Source organism: Empidonax traillii, unplaced genomic scaffold (genome assembly GCF_003031625.1).
Source record: "Empidonax traillii isolate 1590-97213 ecotype Southwest subspecies unplaced genomic scaffold, ASM303162v1 scaffold406:size580191, whole genome shotgun sequence".
NCBI lineage: Eukaryota > Metazoa > Chordata > Aves > Passeriformes > Tyrannidae > Empidonax > Empidonax traillii.
Window position 1 is genome coordinate 429,382 of NW_020955599.1, and position 22,002 is coordinate 451,383.

General features: G+C 50.9%; 1 protein-coding gene across 13 annotated transcripts in view; it reads right to left on the reverse strand.

The window, feature by feature from the left end:
• Nucleotides 1-656: 656 nt before the first annotated feature.
• Nucleotides 657-22,002, reverse strand: part of ITPR1 (inositol 1,4,5-trisphosphate receptor type 1) — a 142,505-nt gene continuing 121,159 nt past the window's right edge. For all 13 annotated transcript variants that reach the window (XM_027893803.1, XM_027893801.1, XM_027893796.1 and 10 more), the window contains 7 exons: nt 21,390-21,585; nt 20,768-20,869; nt 18,929-19,068; nt 17,901-18,066; nt 16,790-16,950; nt 6,101-6,262; nt 657-2,061 (listed from right to left, as the gene is read on the reverse strand). In XM_027893803.1, the coding sequence (XP_027749604.1) occupies nt 1,960-2,061; nt 6,101-6,262; nt 16,790-16,950; nt 17,901-18,066; nt 18,929-19,068; nt 20,768-20,869; nt 21,390-21,585 (1,029 nt within the window). In that variant the 3' untranslated portion in view covers nt 657-1,959. The remainder of the gene's footprint in view (nt 2,062-6,100; nt 6,263-16,789; nt 16,951-17,900; nt 18,067-18,928; nt 19,069-20,767; nt 20,870-21,389; nt 21,586-22,002) is intronic.

Sequence of the window (22,002 nt, forward strand, 5' to 3'; positions counted from 1 at the left end):
TGTTCCTCCATTGCACAACCCCGGTGGCAGCTGCATCCGTCACGCTGCCTCTGCATACACCTTGCTGCAGAGGGAAGACAGATTTACCAGGAGATATACACGGAAACACGGGCGATTAAGAAGGCACAATCTCTCTGATAAATCTCCGGCTCGGAGACGGCTGGTCAGGCTGCCCTCCTTCCCTTCCCTTCCCTGCCGTGCCCTCGTCCCGAGGTTTCCTGATGACCCGTGGCAGGGACACGCACCCACCTCAGACAGTTGTGTGCACGTACCAGATTAACGATGATTAATTGTACCAGGTAGTTCCTGCTACATCTTAATCAAATACACTTAATCAGCAACGCTCCTGTGCACACCATACTTGGAGCTGGAGGGTTTTTAACTCTCTCAGACTCCAGCCCGAGGACCACAAGCCTGAACTATCAGTGTGAAGTGTCCCCAGCCAGGGTGACCATAGGGGAGGTTCCCTGGGCGCCAGTGCCTCGGGCTGCTGGAGGAGGAAGGACTCAACTCTGGTTTTAGAAGAACCAACCTCTGCCCCCGTGGGCTCTGGGAAAAGCCCCGTCCTTACCTGCCAGGCCCCCGCGACGCGTGGGAAGCACGACCGCCACGCAGCTCCTCGGAGGGACACAAACCACCAGCAGCCTCTCACCGTGGAGTATTTTGCATCATTTATTTAAATACCTATATTTATGCATTTACAAATTTTCATAGCTCTGTCTGTAGCTTTTTTTTTCTTTCTTTTTTTTTATTTTTGTAGACAGTATTGCAAGAAGTCAGCTTCTGTAAAATGAGGTCCATGTATAAAACTATGCAACAGATTGGAGGGAAAAAAAACCAACCAAACAACAACCCGACAAGTCTCCTTTCACACTCTGGAGAATCAGAAACCAAAGAAAGTGACTGAATGGGAAGGGAAAGGGAGAGGAAGGGGTGGGACAGACCAGCCTCAAACCAGTGGCTCTCACACAAGCATTACACACGTCAGTGCTCAGCTACAGGACACGTTTCAGTCGGTGCAATGCCTGTTTGCTAAAGCTTTAGCAGGCACGTAGGTCTCTAATGAAAAAATAGAAGGAAAGGATCCTACACACTGGGAATGCAAAGCCTGGACAGCCTCGGGATCTGTTTTGGGAGACTGCACCGACTCGCCAGCAGTGCATCCTCATCCCAAACTTCATTTTGCATAAAAAGTTCCCTTTAAGAAATCTTAGCATTTAAAAAACCCGGTGTCTGAGCTCTTCTAGCCTCAGTACTCTAAAGAAGTCTCTTGAAAAATACCTCCTTGCCTTCCTCTTTTGGAAGCTTCAAAATAATGTTTTGCTTTACCTGATACCAATTGAACAACTCACGGAGTCCCAGCGTTATCTCTGGGAGGAAGAGGCAACAGATATGGCATTGCAAGATATTTACACACATGGTACAAAAATGTCCAAGGGTATGAAAAATCACCAGTTACACAATTTTGCAGCAGCCTCATTTACACCTGTAATTTTATACTATTTATTACATTGTACTAACACACCAGATCCAAAGATGTGCACTCCCTTTAGGACATTCAGGAGTTCCAAATATATTGTGATTGCATAATTCATATTGCACAATTGTATAAAAACATAAATACTAGCTATTCTATTTTTTTTTTTTTTTTTTTTTAAATACAAAATACATGTCACATAGTCAAATAATCTCTTCAAGTGCAATTCAGGTGCTCTCTTTAGTCCTTCCAAGCAAAAAGGCAATTTTGATAGTTTTGGCACAAAGTTTAACCTCCGCCCCGTGCCAGCAGTTCCAATCACACTCCGCACGCCCCACACTGGATAGAGTAGCAGTCATGTACATACAGTATAAAACCGGGGTATTTACAGGATGCACAGAACGTACAGGGAGCAGCCTGGTGCGGGCTCTGAGCTGGGGGATGGTTTGGGTGGCGGGAGGGGCCGGGACCACCCCCCCAGGTTACGCCGGCTGCTGCTGCTGCTGCTGCTGCAGGTTCACATTCACGGGCGGGGGGTGGCCCAGGAGGCCGATGCGCTGCTTCTGCTTCCTCTGCTCCGTCATCTGCAAAAATTAACGAGTTTGCTCATTAGGCCGCGGCGCTTCCTGTGCGTCAGCTCGCCCAGGGGCTGGCACTGGTTGTTCCCCCCCACCCCGAGCCCCGCTGCCTGCAGGCAGGGGTGGCTCCAGCCCTGTGCCCCCTGGGTTGGCCACGAGCCCAGCCCTGGGCCTGGCTACTGTTGTGCCAGGGAAGAGCCCTGGGGCAGCCAGCAGGAATTAGTCCGGAGAGCAGAAACCTCCCCCGTTAGAAATTCCTTGTAACCCGTCCAGCAGCCGAGGCAGACGAGACGGGAGAGGGCGGAAAAAAAAAAGGGGCGAGCCCTCCCTCCCTCCCTCCCTGTCAGGCTGGGAATACCCTTGCCTTTGCTGGAATAGACTCCAGCGCTCCCCCAGGATGAGCCAACATCCCTCCCCATCTGCCAAAAGCCAAAGGCAGGACTTTTTAACCACCTCACTGCCAGGCAAGCCCCCACCTTCACCGCCTGCTTTCCCAGCAGATAGAATAACATTCCTCTGATGTCAGGGGGGGGAAAAATGGGAGCAGGTTTGTTGTTACTGATCTGGAGGAAACGGCCACACAATCCTGACAGCTTACATAAGCTGACAAGCCAATGTAAGGAACAGCTGGATCACTGCACGGCTCCTGCTGTGACCACATCTCGCCTGCAGCAGCGTGGGAGGGGAGGCCTTGCCCCTGTCCAGGGGCAAGGCCTCCCCTCCCACACTGCTGCAGGCGAGCTGTGGTCACAGCAAGGCTCAACACCCCACTCCTGCCGCTCCTTGTGAGGAATGGAATTGGTCCAGACAGGCAGTTCTGGGCAACCTGCAAAAAAGGTCCCTCCACGGCTCTCACTCTGTGTCCACTGACACTCCTCTAACCCCCAGGGAAAGGGCAGAAATACCATAATTCCTCCTGAGACCATAATTACAAGTTGATCTCAGCCCAGCACCTTGCTGGCTGCCTGACCCCAGGGGAGGCAGAGCCGGTGTTTTCCCTTTCCAGCCTCCTGCGGCCAGGTCGCTCCTCCCGCTCCTCTGCACCACACTTCTGGACTTCTCTGTCCACAAAAGGCTCCTGATGCTTCACAGGAACAAAAACAGGAGGAGAGACGCCTTCCCATTGCTCTCTGGACACACACATGAGCTACTCCCTGCTGAACCTTCAGCTGTTCCTAAGATAACCCCCAAGTGGAAATGCAAGGAGGCCACGAGGACTCGGTTCAAAAATGCCCATTTACATTAATTAGCTTCACTGAGCAAACCAGGGGTCTGCACTTCACCAATGAAGTAATTCAGAGGACGCATGGAAATAAAAATGGGAAGAAAAGGGAATAATAAAAAGGGACTGTAGTGGTTATTTTTCATGCTGTGAAGAGAAGGGACAACGCACCCTGATGCAGGTGTTCGTAGGAGACGTGGCTTTAAAAGAAGGGAAGAATAAAGCAACCAAGAATAAGAGGGAGAAATGCAATTGTAGTGTTAATGCAGGACATTACTAATGCTGCACGACACATGTGCTCGAGTGGAGGGCACAGGGCTGCGGGAGGGAGCGAGTTACTGCCAGCACGTTTATCTGCAGAGTGAATCTCCTGCAAAAGCTTTCCACTGACAGCACACCTGGGCTAACAGGCAATAAAAGCCACGCAGAGTGTGTCTCCAGGGAGCTGCCAGCCCCTGCAATAGTGCTGACAGGATCAAAGCACAGCCCCGGGGTCCTGGGGTTCACCCGGGCCCAGCCAGACGCCCCGATAGCGCCGGTGACTGCGCAGGGGCCACGGCCCCGCTCCAAAGGTCACGGCTGAGCTGGAGCCAGCGCCAGGAACAGAGCACAGGTGAGGGCACGAGGGATCCCAGCTGGGCTCCACCTGCCCACAGTGCTGCTCCAGCCCGAGTCACACCTGTGGTGCCCCAGCTCGGGGGTGCCAGGGTGGGGGGCCGTGCCCAGCGGTGTCCAGGAGCGATGCTCACACCTCCCACCCCGGGGACGGCGCCGGGCAGGATGTCTGGGTGATTACAGCTAATCCCCCACTGCTGCAGACAATGCTGGGATAATCTTTTTGCACAGAATTAAAGCGATCAGGACTCTAATGGCTCTGGGTGCACCTTGGGAGAGCGGGCGGGCTGGAGCTCGCTTCTGACAATCACAGCCTCCACAAACCTAACAGAGCTTCAAGAGCAAATGAATGAGAGGTTTTCCCTTTATTTAATTACCAGAAAATAAATACAAATAAAAGTTCCCTGAGTTAGTTCCTTTTCCTGGAGACAGTTCCTGATCAGGAGGAGGGATATACTGGCTTTGGCACATAATTGGAGCATCCTGCGTCTTCAGCAGGGCTCTCAATAATGGTACTTAGGGGAATTCCTAAAAGCTATCACCACATTAATGAAGCTGGTTTCCTCTCTTGCTTTTACAGTCAAATAGCTCTCTAAAAGCTAAACCCTTCATTCTTATTTTCACAAAGAGCGAGAAGGGGTTTTAGTGCTTGGTCAGCCAAGAGGGCTGCAAGCTTCAGAAAGAAATGTGTCGTGAGCCAGCGCTGGCTGCGGCCGGTGGAAAGACTCCTGGTGACTGCAGACCACTTTGAGTCAGACCCTTCAGCAGGGAGACACAAGACACATGTTTCAAGATAATTGCTTCCAGGCAAAACAGCAAAACCACTGCCCGGCAAGTATTAAAGCCCAGACAAAAGAGCAACTGCCTCTGCCCTCCATCCTCAGACCAACTGGAGCAAGGGGCTCTGTGGCACAGTGCCTGAGAACTAATTGCAGCCCAGAGCAGCGAGGCTGTCTGCTCCCAGTCCCACACGTTAATCCCTTCCTTGTGCTCCACGGGACGTTCGGGAAGAGGGCCCAGCTCCGTCCCAAGTGCAGAGTGTGATGGGAAGGCAGGGAGCCGGCATCTGTCAGCACTGCCTTCCACAGACTCATCTCTCCCTGAAGATAACTGGCTCATGGAGCACCAGTCTGAGCAGAGGTGGGAAGCAGGGGCTGGATCAGTGCTGGCAGAGCTGTGCCACGGCAGGCAGGGCACGTCTGAGGAGATAACGCCCAAAAAAGCTGCCAGGCCTTTCCTGCCCTGGGCAGCTCCATCGACTGCCCAGGGTGCAAGTCAGCAATTAATCTTATCCAGTGCTGATACCTATATAAATTTAACTAATTGAACCATCTGGCTCAGGTTATTAATGCACAAAGATAAGGAGCCACCACAAACAGCTCCCGCCAGCGCAGGCAACAGCATTTTCCCTGTTCCTCCCCATCAGGCTGCAATCCCTATGGACAACACGAGCTCAAGCCCTGCTGCCTCCGTGGCTCTGACAAAGCCATCGCTGGGCTTGGGCTGGGAACCAGCCCCATGATGCCCTCGAGCCCAGCCAAGCCAGGAGTCAGCACAAGTCCTCAAACCCCCGCTGCAGAAAACCTGCTGAGCCAAAAAAATACCCCGAGGTCTGTGGAGCACTCACGTGTTACACAGCAGCAACACATGGTGCAGTGCAAAGCATCTCGTGGGGATGTCTGTGCTGCAGGCTGGAGTGTGGCAGCAGCCAAATCACATCTGCAGTGGCAGTGACAGCACGGAGGGACCAGCACCAGTAACCACTCGAGCGCTTCTCCAGTTTCTCGGTGGGTTTTGAGGTCCATGCAGTGACACAGCCCTTGTATCAGTATCACACCCTCTGACTGACAGGTCTTAGGGTTAAAACCCCCAACAACAACAACAACACACACACACACACACACACACAGGCTCCCCGCCCCAGCCAGGACTGATTTAACTTAATTTGTGGTGATTTTTGCAATGCAATTTTCCCTTTGTGGAGGTGCCCAGTTTGGAACACGCTGACTGGGTCGGCACCAGACAGTCAGCTGGGGGACAGGGCTCTGGAGGGACATTTGCTTTGTTCACTGCTTTCCTAAGTTACTTTGGACAAGTGCTCCCTGGGGTTTGCAGAAACTTGGAGCTGTGAAACACCCCTCAGTGTGGGAGGCTGGCAGAGCTGTGTCCTGCCCGTAGGGACGTGAGGCCGCCCGTCCGCTCCCTTACCTGATCCTTCAGCTCTGACAGCTGGCCAGAGAGGTTGGTCACGAGCTTCATGGTGGACTCCAACTTCTCCTGCAAGTTCCTCAGCTCGTTCTGCTCCCCTTCGGAGTCGCTGCTCACCAGGGACATGGCCCGCATCCGAGGGAACCAGTCCAGGTTTCTCTCCTGGGAATCAACACCAGGTCACAGTCAGTGTTTGTGGGGTCAAAACCTGCACCCCAGTGAGTGCAGGGCCGAGCACAGACAGAGCTCTGATGCCACACGAGGCCATTCCTTGGATACACAGCTCTGCAGTTTCTGAGTTCACTGCATTTGCATCTTACTGGAAAGCTTGCAAAATCGCCTGCTCGGGCACCGAGGCGCTACAGCCACGACTGCTGGAAATGAGGGCTGCTCCCTGCCAGCTTCTCCTCCCAGCAACTCACCCCCAGCCCCTTCCCCTTCTCAGACATTTCAGTATAAATGCACTAACTCTGGACATTAAATCAGCCCACATTTCACATCTGGACAAGCATTTCCCACTGCTAGAAATCCACTGCCACCTTGTAATCTTTTCATTCGTGTTTGTGGAACATTTTCTGCTAATAAAGCTGGTGCTCTTTTTTGGTCAAGCGAAGTTTGGTTGTGCTTTCTGATGCAAGAAACCTTGTTCTTCCTGGAAATACTTCCATGTCAGAAATACTTCCCTTCTAATGAAAAAGAGCTTCATACTCTGACTGGTTCGGGCTAAAACATGGGACAGGTCCGTTACAATGCATCGCTTACAGGAAAGTTTTCATTCAGCCATCCCAGTATTCTAATATTCCACTTTTCAGTTTCTGTTGGGAATGCCAGTGGACACACCCTCAGTTTGATGGGCACGTACAGGGGCTCACACATGCACTGTGTACATGCCAGAGACGTTAAAAATAAAAGCAGGAGCGGAACAGAAAGCCACAAGAGAGGAGGAGGGGTGCACACCGCGCCTTGACACCTTACAGTTCAACAGCAAACTGGTTTCCCATCTAGTCTGGTTCTCCTCCCACGCTGGAGATATGCTCTGAAATGGAAGCTAAACTGGGGCTGGCGGAGATAAGGCTGTGTGTGGTCTCACAGGTGACATTGCAACAGCTGGTGAGGCTTTAAAGAAAGCAGAGCTGCTGATGGGCGACTGCAGTAACGCCACGGGACGCTGGTAACCAAAAATAATCACCCTCGCTGAGTAACGGCGACCAAAGTTCACCCCAGGCTGGTGCTGGACAGGCTCTTGGCTGGGCTCAGCTGATTTTTAGGGCACTGCAAACTCTCTGGCTTTTGCCATTCCCAGCCCAAATCTCCAGCTCGAGCCCACTCCCCCATTCCCAGGAGCATCCATCCTGCCTAGAGCAGGGCTGTGCACCTCTCCACAGAGCTACAGTCACATCCTCTCTGCAATTCAGATGCGGTGCCAAGACTCATCAGCCTAAATTAGCTGCTTCTGATGTGCCTGGAGTTTCCTCCTGCCGGGATGAGAAGGCAGAAAGCAGGCCCTTTCCCATGCAGGCACCACAGCATCCCCACGTGATGCAGAGCTGCCAGGAAGGCTGTTTGCTCCTGATCTCTGTTTACAGGGCAGATGGTTTCTGCTAATAAAAGAAAAAAAAACTATGTACCCAAAAAAATATGCCTTTATCAAGACAAGTGCCAAAATATTTTGGACTGTAGGGAATGCCAGTCCCACAATTAAGGTTTAATAGTAGGAACAGGCACCATTTCATTGCTTTCTTCCAGCTGTAGTAAAACCCTCATTAGGGAGGAGAGGGCAGCTCAGCACTTGTGCTGGGGTCCAGCAGATCCCCACCCAGGGAAAACAAACGAAACCAACTGTTCCCAGCCCTCTGTTCCTCCAGGCTGGAGGTTTTCGAGGACAAGACAAATTTGACTAAAATGCAATTTGTATTTGCAGGTTTGCCTGGACCCTCAGGCCCACGTCCTGAGGTTTCTAGGCAGAAACTGAAGCTCCTTTCTTGCTCCAGAAATATTATTCTTCTCTTCATTCCCAAAAAGGTGAGCTGAGGAATGTGAAGGCTGATGGAAAGGAGACACTCACAGCCCTCCTGGGCCCCTGCTGAGCTGGAGAACAGGGTCACTGTTCACCTGGAACTGGCAACGCCCCTGCTAAGTGCTGATCCACCGGTGGAAGAGTTAATGGGGCACCTGGAAAGTCCCTGTGCAGACAGAGTGAAGTGACAGGCGTGGGGAAGGACCCAGACATCACTCTGCCCACCAGGTCATCGGGCTGTGTGTGATCTGCTTCCCTATTCCATGTAGCTCATTAGCACCACTCAAACCCAGTATTTATCTGGACATGTCCAGCTGCCATCCAGCAAGAAATAAGGGGGTGTCCCCCAAAATGGCCTGGGCAAACACCCTGAGGTTGGGGGCCATGGGGACAGGGGTGCAGGTAACACTGGCCCAGTGCTGCTGCCCATGGCAGTGCCAGGACCCTCCGGAGAGGCCAGCAGGGAAGCTGCCAGCACACAGGGGCACAGCTCCTCCTGCACCCTGCAATCCCACCACTCTGCACTTCCATGGGAAACCTTCAGCCTGTTCTTCAGCCTCCCCCAGCCCCGCAGAGAGGAGCTGCATGTGACCAACCTGCTGACACGGACTGCGGCCCAAACACCCATCCCTGGCCCTGCTGGGGGACCTGGGGGGGGGTTTCTTATAACCAAACAGGCACTGATGCCTGAGGCAGAGCTGGTGTGAACAGAACTGGGCAGGACTGCTGGGGGACAGGGGCTGTCCAGGACTGCTGTCCAGCCCCTGGCACTGCCCTGGACAACGCTGCCATCCAAGGGTCAATCACAGATCTCTATCTCACCATCCAGTTTCTGCTGAACTTCAGCTCCACACCCACGGGGAGCCTTCACAGACACAGCGCCACGTCCCTCGCGGCGGCTCTGGAAGCGTTTCAGAGGCACCGAGTGAGCCGTGAGGGGAAGGGCTGCCCCGTGATCCCCGAGGGGTTGCTGGCACCCACCCAGCGCTGCTGTTCTGCACTGTCTGCTGAGGTCCTGCCAGGGCTCCTGGTGTGCCCTGGCTCCCCGTTCCCGGCACCGGCAGCTCCCGCTGCAGCAGCCGGAGCGAGCGGAGCCGCTGCCGGAAGCCCCAGACCACAAGGGTTGGGTTCCGGGTGAGCTCTTTTCTAGGTAAAGTTGGAAAAGTCCCTCTTGTAAAGCAAATATCGCTCCATCTCAGACACGGGGGTGCTGCTGACCGTCCATGCCTGGAAATGTGAAAAAGAGGAAGCGGTGCTGCGTGATGCACATGCGACTCATTCTGAGAAGCGCCGGCTCCTCCCGGCTTCTGCCGAACACCTGGTTCTAGGAAAGGCTCTGAGGCAACCCCAGCGTGAGCCGTGCCAGGAGAGCGCCAGCTCTGCTCCCGGGGCACGGGACGGTGCTCACGGCAGGGGCTCACCCTGAGGACTCTGCTCCTCTCCTGGGTCTGACCCAGCTATCCCTGTGCAGAACAGTTATGGGGTGCTAAGGGCTAACTCAGCACTCTCCAAGATAAATCCCTACAGCTGCCAGCAGAAGGCTGCCCAGCAGCATCATTTACAGGATCACTCAGGTTGGAAAAGACCTCCAAGATCGAGTCCAACCTGTGACCCATCCCCACCTCATCAACCAGACCAGAGCACCGAGTGCCTCATCCAGTTGTTTCACGAGCACAAGCAGGGGAAGGTGACAGCAGCAAATTTCAGTTTCTGTCATGTGGAGTTAAAAATCAGACTCACACATCTAATAAACAGCTTTGTGAAGCGCTTCGAAAATTAATCTGTTTGTTTGTGGTGAGATGGGAATCCTCCTGGGTCTTTCCTGTCCTTCCTGGAAAAAGCCCCACATCAGGTTCTTTCTCTGCTGCAAAGGGCTCACCATCACTTCTTCCACACTGAGCTACACTTCTCCCCTCTGCAGAAAAACCAGCACTTGACACTGTCCCTCTGTTGCTCCTCCACACTCGGAGCCTTCTCAGCTCCTCACCTGCACCATGTCATTAAGCAGGAGGCTGATGACACAGGGTTTATGGTGTAATAATCTCCTTCTCACTGCTGCCACAGGTTAAATACCTAAGTGCCACTCACACCAGCACAGAGCAGGGAACCTGGGAGACACACCATTCCCAAAGTGGAGGCTGACCGTGTCCCTGCACGAAGGGATCCTCCCTGCACACCCCTGGGAGCTCTGCTGCAGGTGACTCACTGAGCTGAGCCAAGCACCACCCAGCCTGAGGGGCTGCAGGGCACGGCCCTGCTGCGATCCCTGAGGGCCACGTCCTGACTCCTGCTGGAAGGACGAGGCCACCTCTCCATACCAACCTCCTCTGGGTGTTTGGATGCCCATCTGGGGTGGGCCACGTTCCACCACCACGCTCCACGGGCTCAGGGCTGGGAGGGAGGTGGCAGCAGAGACTCAGGACAACCTCAGCTGTCCCAGGGACACTCCTGGGCACACAGGGCCCCCAGGGCTCTCTGGTCCCACCCAGCCCCACAGACCCAGCAGTTCGTGGTCCTCAGTGTGTCCCCCTCGATGGTTTCCAGGCACAAACCTTCCCCCTCTCCCAGGCAGAGCTCCAGGAGCGAGGACTCGGCCCCCACCCTGCCAGCTGTTTGGGACCCCCCCAAACCCCAGAACATCCCATTCCCCAGACATGGCCCCATTGCCCAGACCTGGCCCCAAGCCTTTCCTCCTGCTTTCGTCCATCCAGGCCCTTTTCTTCCACACGCTCAGCCAAAGGGAAACCTTTGCCCGCTCAGTGGGGATGCCCAAGATTCCCAGCATGGATACTGGGTGGTTTACCAGGGAAAATCAAGCGCTGGGCCAATGTGAGGTTACTGCCAGCATCCTGCAGCCCACCACAGGGCAGCCAGCTCACACACCTCCCAGGAATCTCAGGTTAGAAGGGACCTTAAAGCTCATCTCATCCCACCCCCTGCCATGGGCAGGGACACCTTCCACCAGCCCAGGTTGCTCCAAGCCCCTTCCAACCTGGCCTTGGACACCTCCAGGGCTGGGGCAGCCACAGCTTCTCTGGACACCCTGTGCCAGTCCTGGGGAGATGAGGTTGACCAGCCCTTTCTCGCTGTGCAGCTCCTGGTTTGCACCGTAACGATGGTTCCAAGGGTGGAACAAGTTCCTTCGCTATCTGAACACGAAGCTCAGCCCGTGCCTATGACACAGTGTTTCCAGCAGCCCAGGGCCTGCCGCCAAACACACCTCTTGGCTCTTCCATGCCTCTGCCACTATTTGTTGTTTAACCCTATAATTATATTGGCTAAGTCTGGCCAGGTATCTCAAGATGCAGCTTGTTGGGAGGATGCCAGCAAGTTCAGCCCTGTCAGCTCCAGTTCACACGCTGACCTCCCCAGTCCTCCTCCTGCCCTCCCAGTCTGCACCAGCATCGCTGCGACTGGCAGCCCCAAAGCCCCAGCTTCCTCATCTGCAACAGTTACTTGCACGGGCTGGTTTGCAAAGTATTGATATGACAAATCTTTCCTATTTGACTTTGCCCCCAAGTGCAGGATTTCCAGGCACAAATGTCAGACGAACACAACCAAGGTTTAACACTTTCTCAGGCTCTAATTTCACGTGTACACGTCTGTCACCAGGGCTGGAATCATTAAGCCCCTTTTGAAATGCCCCAGCTGTGAAGCATCACGGCCTACCCTTGCCATGCCTGGAGGTGCTGCAGCCCAAACCCAGTGCTGGCCATCTCCTGCTGAATTCTGTGTCATGGGGAGCCTGGGACAGTCACCCTTCAAAGCCAGCATCACCTGAGCCTCCTGCAGGTGCTGGATCCCACACTCTTGCTGGGTTCCAGAGCACAGTGACTGTCAGGGCCAATGTTTAACTCCTTAGGAGAGGTTTCAGCTCAAACTGGCACTCCTGGAAGGACCTATTGACACTGACACCGATAAAACCTTGTCTTTGATTACCACGAGGCTCTGCCTTGGCACAAACCACACTCAAACCAGGAATCAGAAACACTTTCCATTACAGCACACACCTCCAGAGACAAGGAAAAAAGTCCAATAATATATTTAAATCTCTAGGTTTCTACACAGAGGTGAACTAGGGCAAAAAAGGAAGTCTGCAGCCTTCATTTCCATTCCAAATTCCTTCAAGGATATCTCTGCCATCACTCCTATTTGTAAATGGTTCATTTTCAAATGACAACACAATCCAGACTGGGGACTCAGCATCCTCACTCTGGATGTTGGAACTTGGGCAACCCTCACACCTCTGCTTCATTTTTTGTAATAAAGGGTGTTAATGACACAGATCCTGCCTGGATTAAAAACCTGTGGAAACTGCAGGAGCTCAGCAGGCAGCTTTGTGCTGAAAACTTTTCCAAAGCAGCCTTTACTTTTTAATAAGCACATCTGTGTCACAAACCCCCGAGAGCGGCTCGAACCCACCCGGATCGAGGTGCAGGCAGGGTATGCAAGAGCTGGGCATGCAAATATTTGTCTGTGCTGTGACAGCCCGTGCAGCTGCCTGCAGACAGCTTAGGAATGCACACAAAACCCAAGTGCCCGTGTGGTTTTCTGTGTGTCGAGCTGCAGAGTGAGAAATTTTACATATTCTAAGTGCCTGCACACAGCTGGTTGTGGCAGAGCTCTGCCAAGGCCCCGGTGACAGCTGTGCTGGCCAGGCTGCCACAGCAACTGCAGGCAAAGGCAGAAAACTCCAGGAGGAATTCTCAAGACAGGATGGGAAGATAAGCCCTTTAAATGAACTAATCTGCAGGGAGTTGCAGCGAGTTCACATTAGTCATTTGGGTGTGGATGTCAATGTCTGGCCAAGGCGATAAGTGGATCCCCCCTCCCACACACAGGGTGTTATTCAGACATCACCTGATCTTCCCTGGTGACTACAAAGCCACAGGAATCGGGGGCCTTTGTTCCTGGGAAACACGGGAGGCACTGGGCTGCCAGCCCTGCAGCACCATCAGCATCCTTCCCACAAAACACCCCTCCCAGGACAGGGATCCATCCTCATGTCCCACTGCCTGCAGGGCCCATCTGGAGCGAGGAAGCCAGGGGGGAAGTCCAGTCAGGAGAGCTTTATAAACACCAGGAATTAAAGAGCGTCTCTGCTACCAAGAGATGTTTTCTCACATCCTGCAGCACTGCCTGTGCTATTAAATCCATATCAGGAGGTGGCTCAAGGATGCATTTCAAAGGGGAGCTGCCCCATGCCAAGCTGCTGAAATCCATTTGCCATCTCCTGACACGCACGAGGTTCCCAGGGAAGGGACTGCAGGGCAGGGATGAGTCAGGGCAGCAGGGAGGGTGTGAACACACACACTGCTCCAGCGACTCCCAGCAAAGATTCCTCAGACATCCCGAGTTCTACATCATCTGTCACAGCAGGCACACGCTCACCTTGCTGATGAAAGGGAATATTATCCCTATTTCCAGGGGGAAAAGCTGGCAGTGAATTGCAGCCTCCTATCACAGCCTGGACGTGCAGCTACAAGCCCAGGGCAGCCCAGCCCACACACACGGGACCAAAGCAAACCCTCCTGAGATCACAGACCCACCCAGAGCCCCCCACTGGGGCCAGAGCAACATCCCGGCACTGGGAGCTGCAGGGCCGCAACTTCACAGCCGCAGATCAGCACTGGCAGTGCGTTAGATCTGGTTTTACAGAACCCCAGAACGCTTTGGGTTGGGAGGGACCTCAAAGCACATCCAGTCCCACCTCCTGCCATGGGCAGGGACACCTTCCACTGTCCCAGGCTGCTCAGGTCAGATCACTGTGCCTCTTCTCTAGTGTGGGTTTTTTGGTCAGTCTTACAGTGCTCAAAATGCTTCCAAACACTCAACTCTGTTTTGAAGTGTACCTGTTGACTTCTTTCCACATGCTGTGTTTTAACTTAATGAGCTTCTGTCGGTGAAGAAATATAAAATTCACTAAAGAATTGTAGTTAATCATTGATTTTCAAGGCTACACTTTCTTTTCATGTGGGGTCAGACTCCTGCAGGGTGCAGGATGAACACTGTGGGCCTGATCCAGCTCTGCCATATCCAGTACAGTGGGAATCCTGCAAACCGCCTTTCCACACACATTATTTTTAGTCAAGAAAACATCAAAATTCAAGATCACTCAAAGCTCCTGAATATTCACTAATCTCCATAAATGAAATTGTCCAGGAATCTTTTGATACCACAGTGCTTAAAATATCTTTAAAGCACTGTACAAGCAGCACTGGATGCAACTCCCAAACTGATGGTGCACATGATTTCAGTCTCCTAAATTCTTCATTTTTTTTTACTCTTCTGTGGTGTTGGAACAACCCACAAATACTAAATGGCAAAGGGAATTTTTTAAATTATATATTAAATTTTTTTTCTTTCAACTGCCAAAGGGCATAAGTTCAAGGGTTTTCTCAAGGTATTTTGTTGGGAGTCAGAGCACAGGTGAAGCACTTGAGGTGTGTTGTGCCATCACAGGATATGATCTGGGCATATGATGTTTCCTACCCTCAACTCCTAAAAACGGGAATAAACTGCAGCTGAGCCATGGTCCCACCTGCCAGCCCATGGCAAAGCCATGCCCCATCTTTGTCACTATCCAAGATGTTACAGTGCCACCTTCAGTCTGAAACACAGGAAGAAAATCCCTTTAAAACCCAGCCCTGCCTTAAAGAGGCTTCCCAGGAGAGTCTGGTGTCTGGGGACATGACCCAACCACACTGGATCCCAGCACTTCCACAGGTGAATCTCAGCCTTGGGAATCACACACAGATTTAAGGCTTTTCCTTGGCCTGTCCTTCTGGATTCATGGGACTTTGCCTGGAGAGGCTGAGGTTGTGGCCTCCCCATCCCTGGGAGCGTCCAAGGCCAGGCTGGATGGGGCTTGGAGCAACCTGGGCTGGTGGAAGGTGTCCCTGCCCAGGGCAGGGGGATGGAACTGGATGATCCTGAGGGTCCCTTCCAACCCAAACCAGCCTGGGGTTCTTATGAAGACAGAAGGCTTGAGTAACATATGGCCCAGGCCCCAAGTCACCCCCAAATACACCTTCAACAGAAAAAAAACATTTCTGACTCTTACAGAAGGATTTGAAACAAGTCTGGTAGAGACACAGATTCATCGTGCTTTACACCCAGATTTCCTAGGGCAGAAAAGGATGTTTTTAATGTTAAAGGAGAATGGAAAGGAATTGCTCCTGATTTTCAGAATAAGCTTTGCCAAGCGACTCCTAAGGAATACGAGGACTGCTGAGAGCTCCAGAGTCAGGACACGGCTCCCTGAGCCCTGGACACGCCGGGGCTGTGCCGTGACCAACTGCTGAGGTGCAAACCAAACCCCTCCCTGTTCCACACCCCACCCATGAAACAGCACCTGGGGACACCCTGCTGCCAGTTCTCCGCAGAAAACCGGCTCATGAAATGCAAAAAACCCATCAGCTACAGACACACTCCAAACCTCCACCTAGAGCACATGGTTACATCAAACTGCATCTGCATGAGACGCTCGGGCTATGCATAATTTATCCCTATTCCCATCCACACAGTAATTAGCCCTTGCTGACACTTAATGAATGGGAACTCTGATACAAGTTCTCCAGTTTTTGTGTTTCATGCAAACACATTCAATGACTAATTTCTGGCTCTTAGCTAATTTGAACTGTATCTGAAGTAATCTGAAATAATAAACTGGTAGTTAATTGAAACTTTTTTTAAAACCAGTTTTAACAGCAGCAAAAACACAACACAAAATTGTCTTTTCTGAGCAAAACCACAACACAAAATTGTCTTTTCTAAGCAAAAACACTTCAGAAGTGCAGTGCTTCCCCCTGAAGTCATGCATGCTGTGGGGGGATAAAGAAAGGGAGCAGTATAATCAGCCAGGCTGGAAGGCAGCAGTGATGCACTTGGTTATCTCACTGTGCTAATCCTCTATCAGGTGACTGCTCACAAGATTTCTTTAAGCCCTCATTACTGAGGCAGAAATCCAGAACTAGGACGGACACTCTGGTGACCCCAAAGTAACGGGTTTGACCTGCCCGAGGTCTCGGGGGATTTACAGACCGACCGGACACGACCATCACGCACTCAAAGGCTGCTGGGACCTCATGGCACAGGAGCTCAAGGCAAGTCAGAAAAGTGTTCTCCTCTTAAAAAAATCACCACTTGAAATGCTATAAATCAAACAGCTTTTGCTCCTCAGCACACACACAAATTAGTGACTGGGGCTTCGGATCTAATTCCACGAGCCCTGAACCCGCAGCTTGGCAGAGACAAGGCTTTTAATTCTCTCATTAAAAGCCCTTCCAATTGAGTAGATATTAATTGTAGTTCTTTCCAATAATAAGCTCAAATCATATGACAATAAATCCTACAAGTCAGTTGGAGGTATTTATACCAGGACAGATTATAACCTGTTTGTTGTGCTTCAGATACTTCCACCAGGTTGAAAATACTTTCCCTAAATGTGGATTTAAGACAGAACAGCTTCTCTTCACCTGATTTCAAACCAGGGAGGCCACCTGGCTGTCACCACTCCCTGTCACCTGCTCCAGCACACACAGACTGTTTTGGGGGTTGGGTAGTCACGGGTACAGTGACAATATAAATCCAATACAATCAAACTGCATTTACCAAATATTCCAGCAGGTTGGGCTAATCTGAAAAAAAAAACATCGGAACTCCAAACTCACCTTGATCATTTCTGCCACGTAACTCTCTGGTCCTGTGTATTCTGTGGAATCTTTGACTTTCACTAACACAATGAAGCACAAATAGTGCCACATGTTGTGCTCCTCTTTGATGTGCTCTTCAAACGTGACCGTCTTGTTGTCAAACTTATCTCTCTCCAAACCTACGAGAGGGACACAGGTACAACCCTCAGTGCTGGCCAGCTGGGGACCAGCAAAAGGAGCTCTAATTGCTGCAGGCTGCTACACTTGTTAAAGTCACAACCATTCCGGAATGGACACTGAATAACAGGGATAACCTCTGACAAATGCCCAGGAATGGAAGAGGGGAAAGAAGGAAAAGAGAAAGAGGAGAAGAAAAGGAGAAGAGAAAGAGAAGGAGAAGAGAAAGAGAAGGAGAAGAGAAAGAGAAGGAGAAGAGAAAAAGAAGGAGAAGAGAAAGGGAAGGAGAAGAGAAAGGGAAGGAGAAGAGAAGGAGAAGAGAAAGAGAAGAGAAAGAGAAGGAGAAGAGAAAGAGAAGGAGAAGAGAAAGAGAAGGAGAAGAGAAAGAGAAGGAGAAGAGAAAAAGAAGGAAAAGAGAAAGAAGGTATAACAAGTACTGCTCATATTTATTATATGTAACAGAAAAATCTTGGTTAAAAAAGGTACCAGCCCTGTATGCAGCCACTTTGTTGGATTTCATAACACATCTCCTATTTTTAGGCAAACTGATAGCAAAAGCAATGTTTGCTTTGCAGCATCTCCCCAAGGTTACCCCTGTCAGCTGTGTGTTATGCAACGTGGCAGGACCATGTCAGTCAACCACAGCACCTTCATTCCCAATCTCCTAATGGGAAAAACTTTCACAGGCACCACACAAATCAATCCTGTTCCAACAGGGAACTATTCTTTGAGGCAGAGGAGGAGCAGAAAGTAAAGACTTGGGGAAAAATGGTATCCTGAGCATTCCTCATCTCTCCCTGCTGCCAAGCTCCAGTGCATGTGGCACCCAAGGACTGGCTGGCAAATGCAAAGAGGAACAGCCAGTAATTCAAGACCTTTTTCCTGTGAGTTTGCAGCTATCTCTGACTCACACAGAGTAACCCCTTGTTCTGAAGTGTGCCTCCACACTTACCACAAATAAAGCAAGTAGTTTTTAAAATTTCTTCTTTTTTCTGTTTTTCGCTCCTTAAATCAGCAAAAGTGTCAATGATCACCCCAAAAATCAGGTTGAGGACAATAATGATGACCATGAAGAAGAACAATAGGTCATATATCACTCTAGCAGCAAAGAGAGGTTCCTGCAAAACAGACACTTCAATTATTAACAACTCAAACAGGTGCCCATCCAACCCCTACCTCCCCACATCCCCCCTCCCTTGAGAGTCTCCACTGCTGATGCTCTCCAAGGGTAACTCACAACTCAAACCATTAAGGGAAACTAAAATGCAAAATCACTGAAAGAAAAACCAGATTAATCAACTACCAGTGTGGGATCTCTACAGAACTGCTCTTCCTGTGTCCAAGTTTTTGGACTTCTCTCTTCTCTCATTTTCACAAGAGGAAAAACTCTTCTCACACACTGAAATTTGTTCTCACCCCTCCCTGAAGCCCATCCAAATTATATCCTTATATTACCTGCTGTGTATATCAACAGAGCATCAGTGTGGACCATAATGTATTTTACTGGAATTTAAAACCATTCACTTAATTTGCTCAGTCCCTTGTCCTCTCATCCATTCCATTCGACACATGACCTTTCCCTAGGGATGCTGCCACAGAAACTGCCACTGGCATCCAGCAGCTACCACAGCATTTCCATCTGCTGCCTCACGTTCCTCTCTCACAAGCTTCCCTATCCCTTCAGCTCCTGAACTCCCAAAGCACAGGCCATTGGCTGCCCCATTTCTGCTCTTTTGAGCCCTGTTCTGGACAGCCCACAAGCTCAAGAATCCCTAAAATAGAATGAGTAGAAGTTTGCATGAACTGGCTGCTGTTCCATCTGATCCCACAGAGATGTAACCACGTTACAAAGACAAGCGTGGTCCCTCCTCGTCGCTGTTCCTACATGTGTTTCAAGGCAGTGTACACACATTTTCCCCAGCAGAAGATCCCAGCCCTACATGGTTATCACTCTTCCACCCCCAGCCAGCGCTAATTTACCTCTTTGGAAGGTTTCCTGAGCACATCACCTACTCCACCCCCGCTCCTGAGCCCGTGACTCAGTACAGTAACAATGCACATCAGCAGTGTCTCGCACGTATGCTCCTTGTTCTCTTCCTCCATTTCTTCAGTGAGCACTTCTGTGAGCACAGCAAGCAAAGACACGTTGCAAAGCCAAGATTAGCTCTAAACCATTCTCTCCATTCTTTGCTGGGTATGCTCTCTACCCCCTCAGACTGCCAGCCCGTGTTGCAAACCCCTGTAGTTCCCCCAAAGCATCCCAGAACGGTTGGGGTCGGAAGGGACCTCTGGAGATCATCAGTCCCACCCACAATCTCTCCTCATTAGAGATGCTCCAGACCCCTCATCATCATTGTGGCTTCTGCTGGACCCTCTCCAGAGCCACCACAGAAGCAGATCCCATCCCTGCCCTCCTCTCCCCACCACCAGTTCTCTTTTGTGCTTGAACTGCTGCCTGTGACTTGGTTAAATCTCTCTTCCCATCCCTGTTCTCAGGCACAGCTCAGATCACCAGATGCCTGTTTATACAGAATCCAAGCTTTTTGACAGCTCAGAGGACAAAGTGTTGCCTCTTCCACTCTCCCTTGGTGCCTGACAGATTGCACAGCCTTTGGGCTGCACTCAAAATGGCAACTTCCACTCAGAGCTTTCAAATGGCTAAAATATCACTGCTTGTGGAAACAGCATTTTGCTAGAAAAGCAACACACTTTTTTTGACCTTCTCTTCACTTGGCTGAAGGCTCCAACTTCACAGTTTCACTTGCAGAACTGCTAGAATTAATTCCCCAACCTCATACGCTCTCCCTGTACCCATTAAAAGCCTCATGACCTTCATTTCATCACAGAAATGCTCAGGAGCAGATCCCACCTTCCCACAGACAGCCTTGGAAAAGCCCAAACCCCTGAGCAATCCTTAAAGAGCCAAAACCCAGGAGCAGTGGCCAAAGATGAGGCACCATGAACATCCCTGGCCACACAAGACTCTGGTGCCAGGTTGATTATTTATGATCTAAAAACATCTCTGGAGCTTTCCTTCCTGCAGCCAGAGTGCAGGAACTGAATGAAGCAGCTTGTCTTGTGCCCAGGCTGAATTTTAGTTTCTCAAAGAGGACAGTGGAGCAAAGCAGAGCCCTCTCCTCCTGTGAGCAGGGGCTCGTGGCCACGGCTGACCTTTGATGGCCATGCAGGAGCTGCACTTCTGAGAGGAACAGCCATGCCCTGTCTGCCCCCCCCAGCCAGAACTGTAAATCTCTGACGAGCAAATAACATTTTCTAGGAAATAAAACTGAAATATTTCAATACCCAAGTAATATCTCCCTTTTTTGATCTCCAAACCCCCCAAACCTATCCTGTCTACTTAATCCATTGAGTACTTCCTGATACGCCATTAAAAACAGTTCCCTTCGTTTGCCAGATAGAATAATGCTGCCAATAAACCATATTTCACAGGGCATTATCCTCTGAGATTACATTTAATAGCCTAATGTTTTAAAATAATAAACTTTGCAAAGAGGCAAACTGCATCGCTTCCTTCTCCAATTGATGGAGAAAATTAAAGAGTATGGCAGTGGTTTATAAAGTCTGGTTTAGTCCTAAGTTTCTCTGGTTTAATCACTTCATGTAACAAATGTTATTTATGCTGTTGGCCTAAATTAATAATATTTCAAGTTAGCCTCATGATAGCTTTGTTTCCAAATTTATAACATAGGATTTTGTAAAGAAATTAATAACTTTTTTTTTTTTTAAATTGAAGGTGTTTAACCAGAAAAAGCGTGAAAATTCAGGGTGTGAGTTCAGAATTCCAGAGCGGATACTCACGGTCTGAAGGAATGATGGAAGAGCAGTTTTCACTGCTCCCTGCTTTGCAGACATCTGAATAGAGGAACTCGCCAGTCATGGTCTCACCGGGCTCTGTGCGATCTGAAACCAGAAAGTGGGCAATCAGAGGGGTGCTCTGACATCCTGCAAGGTGACTTCTCACATACCAAGGCACCTCTTCATACTCAGCGTGCAGTTACGAGGCATTTAGGGCGGTGTGTGATCCTCGATTTAGAAGGGCACAGGACTCTGATTTATGCATTCAGTGCTTTTAGATTCAACCATAAAAGCATTTTTATTTCACAGAATCCCAGGATCACTGAGGTTGGAAAAGACCTCCAAGATCGTCGAGTCCAACCTGTGACTGATCAGAGCCCAGAGCACTGAGTGCCACAGCCAGGCCTTCCTTGGACACCTCCAGGGCTGGGCACTCCAAACCTCCCTGGGCAGCCCCTGCCAGTGCCTGACCACCCTTTCCAGGGAGAAATTCCTCCTCATGGCCAACCTGAGCCCCCCCTGGCACAGCTGGAAGCCGTTCCCCCTTGTCCCGTCAATGCCCCGGGGAACAACAGCCCGTTACTTTCTCCAACACAACCCACAGAAATGAGCCACTGGCACCGACCTGGCAGCAAGGTTTCATTAGGGAGCTTGTCCACTTCCAGGATAAAGTCATCTTTGAAGAAGAGGTACCCCACGATGGAGAACAGGTAGACCAGGATGAGGGCCAGCACGGCAGTGAGGATGATGGAGCGCCCGTTGCGGGTGACGCTCTTGATGACGTTGAGCAAAGTCTCCTCCCGGTACACCAGGTCAAAGAGCTGGGGACAACCAACAACAGCACAGGTAGCACCATGTGTTGGCATTTCTTGTGCTGTGCACTTTGAAAACCGAGGGATGGAGGCAGCTGTGCCTCCTCTTCATCAGCACTGCATGGGCTCCAGGCCTGAGCAGCAGCTTGGGAAGAAGCCCCTGCCTGGGGAGGGCAGGTATTTCTGCTTCAGTGCTAAACACACAAAGCTGGCAGCACAGGCTGTTATTATATTTTTTGATAGATACCTGCCCCATCACAGCCTCGAAACAGCTCATTTCATATTGCAATTAGTTTTAGCTTACTGAGCGTATAATTGCGTAATACCTTTCCCCCAAATTCTGCATTTAAATTTCTCTCCTGACATTTCCTTTATTTTTCACTGCTCTGGGTCTGGGACGACTCACAGCAGAGCCCAGGCAGGTTG